The 5,110-nt window shown below is 38.2% G+C and overlaps 1 protein-coding gene across 1 annotated transcript; it reads right to left on the bottom strand.

Annotated features, from left to right (window-relative positions):
• Window positions 1-317: 317 nt before the first annotated feature.
• LOC104887686 (GTP-binding nuclear protein Ran-3) lies at window positions 318-3,376 on the bottom strand. Its single transcript, XM_010672391.4, has 8 exons — window positions 3,219-3,376; window positions 3,047-3,116; window positions 2,635-2,691; window positions 2,408-2,525; window positions 1,380-1,469; window positions 1,104-1,283; window positions 940-1,017; window positions 318-680 (listed from the first exon to the last, which is right to left on the bottom strand). The coding sequence occupies exons 1-8, from the start codon at window positions 3,219-3,221 to the stop codon at window positions 611-613; spliced, it is 666 nt and encodes a 221-aa protein (XP_010670693.1). The 5' UTR covers window positions 3,222-3,376; the 3' UTR covers window positions 318-610.
• Between the last annotated feature and the right edge of the window lie 1,734 nt (window positions 3,377-5,110).

Genomic DNA, 5,110 nt, shown 5'->3' with positions numbered 1-5,110 from the left:
TAATCTCTACTTCCCTATTCCCTTTTGCATTATTTGTAGACTAAATTTCAACAATATTATGATATTAATCATATTATCATCTACCTTCTACTTCCCTGTTGCACCTTTTGCTTTATTCATCTCGCTTATTTCCCAATATAATTCCCATTTCTTTTGGGCGAATAAGTGGAAAAATAAAGATCATTTAAAAACTGAGGTGATATGTTAGAACAAACAGTGTCACATATGGAAAAATAGAGATCATCTAAAAACTGAGGTGATATGTTAGAACAAACAGTGTCACATATCTCAGAACCTTGATCCAAAAAACAAAATCGTTAGAAGAAACATCCATATGATAAAATCGGGATCAAAGACATCCCATATTCATACAAAGCGAGTCTCAGAGTCTTGCTCTTCATCGAGAGCATCAGACCTAAGAAGAATATAACTCTCGCTACAAATGAAAAGGTTAAAAACCCCATATCAACGGTCCCAAACTCCCCTACTACTAATAACTATCCAAACCCATAAAACAAGCACATTCAACTTTAGTGATACAGTCCTTGAAGACTGAGAAAATTTCACAACGACGAGGGCGGGAAAAAAAAAATCCTCCGAGACTTTCAATTTACTCAAATGCATCATCATCATCATCTGGAAGGGGCTGTGCAGCTGCAACGGCGAGCTCCTGTTCATGCCTATAAAAACAAACCATGTTTACAAGATGTTGAACTGAAAGTTTCTCATCAATAGTTTTTGCAAGAAAAGCATTTATAATGGGAACAAAATTCTTTACTATGTTTTTATATGGATTAGATATATAAAATGGTCACAATCTTAATATTGTTCTTTTAAAAGCAACATCTAATGATAATGAGATCAAAAGGAAGTATTAGCAAGAAGAAACGAAGCATAGCCTATCCCGAGCCAGTGATTAAGCAAGAGACTGATTATTACCTCTGCTGTTCAGCCAAGTCGATCTGCACCTCTGGAGGAGCCAAAGCTGGAGACTCCACAAAATGCAAGTTGGGATCACTGCATCAACTTTTTTCATTAGAATCTAAAACACACTGTCATTATCTTAATCCTCTTGTTCTGAGATACTAGAAAACATCACGTACCCTGCAAGTTTACGAGCAAGGTAGAGGTAAGGCTTCTCGAAGTTGTAGTTGCTCTTAGCTGATATCTCATAGTATTGCAAATTCTTCTTCCTGTGGAAAGTGACTTGCTTAGCCTTCACTTGCCTGTTCTTAACATCAACCTTGTTTCCACATAACACAATTGGGATGTTCTCACACACCCTGAGGAAAAGCAAACATAGTTCAGCGGTGAGATTCATAATCACAGAAAATTAGAGAACATGACAAGAAAAAGATAGCCAGACTATTAAAATTTACCTGCAGAGGTCACGATGCCATGTTGGAACATTCTTGTATGTCAAACGAGCAGTCACGTCAAACATGATAATGGCACATTGACCATGGATACTGAAAATACAAAATTATCGTTACTACAAACCCAAAAGCAAAATACTGAAAATAGACACTCAAGGTTACTACACTAATTTCAGCATCATATAGTTATCTATAAAAGAGAGTGAAGACAGTCTATGGCTTAATGCAACTTCCTCAATCCAATTGCAACAACGTGTCGAATACAGTGATTTAAAAGAAAGCACGAACTTCACTTCATACAGATCCCAGTGCTTAAGTTGATAATTGCCACACAGGTAGTGGTCGAATTCAGTTGCTCAAGGATCAGTAACACCTCAAAAGATTCCAACATGAAGATGCCACAACCAACAGATCAACTTCTTCACATCAAAAAACTAATCATTTCACTCAACTTTCACTTCCCTTCACTTCAACACTTTATTTATTTCTGATATACGATCATGGAAATTTTCATAGAATAGCCGAGTTGGATACGAGGACAAACACCTCTTCCCTATAGTGCACAAAAACCTACTAGAAGTTCCCCATTTCCACCAGGTTCCCATCCTCAAACCCACACTTTTTCATGCTGATAAAGACTACAAATTGCCGGGACTACACTCTACATTCTCCTTGATCAAAAGTGTTTTCCTTTCCGAAAACCCAGCCATCTTCATGCTACATTGCACTTGCCTAACAACTGCCTAAGCACTAGTAACGCTCAAGACAAAACATTTTCAAGAATCCATTACTACTATCAAGCTCATCAACAATAAGAACTTCAAACTAAAAGTTACTATCAAAAATTAACAAATTCATTCACAATTCGATTACACCTTGAAATTCCTCGTCCGTTTTCCTGTTACCGATAATTAATTGTTTGGTTCGGGGAACAGGGTTAGGGAGAAGTTAAATCATCATGGCAAAGTCATACAAATCGAAACGAGCAATTAAATAATCAAAGTACACAAATAATAAACAAGATCACTCACTAGTATCCATCTCTGAGACCACCAAACTTCTCTTGTCCAGCAGTATCCCAGCAATAAAATCGGATTTGCCCACAGTTGGTAAAGAAATCTAATGGATGAACTTCAACACCAATAGTAGCTGTACAATACATTATACACAACATTATTCACTTCCTCAACCACAAAGGCACAAATACACATTTTCAAAATACCCACAAAAAGAATCTGTATTAACAACAAACACTTACGTTCATATTTCTTCTCAAATTCACCAGAAAGATGTCTTTTAACAAATGTAGTCTTCCCTGCAAATCAAATCATCCCAAATTAACATCATTACACCTCCTCTAAATTCACTTCAACAATCACAAACCAAAAAAAAAAAAAACCCAGATGCAAAATTTAAATCCAACAAATACCCACAAAAGATCTAAATCCAAACAACACCCCAACAAAATCGAAAATGCATTTTTCAACCTAGCGCAAAGTTTCAATCTATTCATTAACTACCCAATAAATTAAAAGATGATAATTTACATCAATCAACGAAAAAGATTCAAACTTTCCCCAAAAAATTGCATTTTTAACAAATAATACAAATAGATTTCCATAGACACAACAAATTTGCATTAAAAAATCTTTAAAAGAAATAAAATTTACCTGTACCACCATCACCAACAAGAACAAGCTTAAAGCTTGGGTAATCAACAGTTTGCTGATTAGGCAAAGCCTAAACCAAAAACAAAATATAATTAGAAATAAAATTCAACAGATTTAGCAAAATAAATTGAATATAAGGAACAAAGATTAAGATGAAAAAATATGAACTAACCATTTTATGATGAGCACTAAAAACAGAGAGGAGAGAGAAAATGTTAGATGAAGAAGAAGTGTGGAGGTGGGATGGAGGAGGAGAGAGAAAAGGGTTTGAGGGGGTTTAAATACGAGAAGGGTTTTTGTAGGAAGAAATTAACAAATTGAATTTTTTTGTTATGTTTTAATTTTGAATTTTTGAAGGTGGCGTTTTGGGAACGCGAGATTTTTGACCGTTGGATTTAGGGGAATTTAAGGTTGCGTTCAAGATTAATTTGATTCTTTTGGAATATGGGGGGACACGTGTTGGACACGTGAGGGAGAGGAAGTCTCGGGAAGAAAAGGGTGGATGTTGTGGGAATTGGGAATTTGGGATGGACGTCATGTAATGGGTTTGTTTGAACTTTTATGCAGTGCAGCCCACATTATAAGAAGTCCGTTATATCACATACACATTTCATATGGCGTATTGTGTAGAACTCTAGAGCTTGTTTTTTCCGAATTTCAGCAATATAACCTGTTAAAGATGATTTCTTTTGGCCCTTTCGAGATTCTCATGGTAAGATGAATTTTCTTTAAACTGTCATTATACAGGATCACTCATTTTTAGGCCCATCAAGCCCCAAATCCTCCTCACCCCGAAGTAATATTGAAATTTTTGCTTCCATCAAGATTTGAATCTTGATCTCCCGTGTGGGAGATAGGAAGTCATATCATTGGACTCAAGGGTCCTTGATATTTGTGAAAGATAATAACGACTTACCCTTTTACAGTGTCTAGTATGGTATGTGTATGTATATATATACAGTTTTTTCACCAAATACCCCTGACAAAAAAATTTATTCACCAAATACCCCAACTTTTTTCAAAATTCACCATATACCCTAACTTTTAAAAAAAATCACCAGATACCCCAAATTTTAAAAAAAATAACATAAAATGCCCTTAATGACTAACGACGGTTAACTCCGTTAGTCATTAGCGTTAATTAACCTTCAAAAACCCTAAAAAAACCTAATTAACCTAAAATCCTAACTAACCTAAAACCCCTAACCCATTCCCAACCCATCAAGCCCACACCCACTCACAGCCCCACCAGCCCCCTACCACAGCCCCACCAGCCACCCCCTCCCCCTCGATCTCCCTCGTTGCCACGCCTCCCCACCGCACCACCCCCGCAGCCGCGCCTCCCCACCCGCACCACCCCCGCAGCCCCTACCAGCTCCTAGGGATGGCAGGTGGGTATAATTTGGCGGGTTTCGCACCGCATCCGCCCCAGTTGGGGCGGGTATGGATATGACTTTGGTGGGTAGTGGGTGGGTATGGATACGAAAAGTCAAATCCGCCATGGGTGGTGGGTAGGTGGTGGATATGAGGTCACATCCACCACAAATCCACCCGCCCCGCCCAATATCCGCCCGCCCCGCCCCATATCCATCCGCCCCGCCCCATATCCATCCGCCCCGTATAATATTTACTAATTTACCCTTTATAAAATGAAGAATTATGTTCATAAATCTAAAAAATTGTAAAAAATAATTAAGAAATATGAATATTAAGAATGTGTATTTTGTTTTCTTTGAAATGGATGTTTGTAATAACTAATTTATATAATAGATTATATATAGAAAATAAATCAGGTGGGCGGGTGGAAAATCCACCTAGGTGATGGGCGGGTATAAGTGGGTAATGGATATCCACTTGGGTGGTGGAGCGGGTGTGGTATAACCTTATACCCACGTGGGCGGAGGTGGATATGGAAACTTGTACCCGCCATGGTTGGCGGGTAGGTGGTGGGTATGGAAAATTTAGGTGGAGGTGGGTGTGGATTTAGGGGTATCCGCATCCGCCCCGCCCATTTGCCATCCCTACCAGCTCCCCCTCTTCCGCCTCAACTTTTTCTCTATTAAA

This window comes from Beta vulgaris, chromosome 2, assembly GCF_026745355.1.
Source record: "Beta vulgaris subsp. vulgaris cultivar EL10 chromosome 2, EL10.2, whole genome shotgun sequence".
Taxonomy (NCBI): Eukaryota; Viridiplantae; Streptophyta; class Magnoliopsida; order Caryophyllales; family Amaranthaceae; genus Beta; species Beta vulgaris.
Note: the sequence above shows the minus strand (reverse complement) of the source record. Positions and strands in the feature narration are given on the sequence as shown.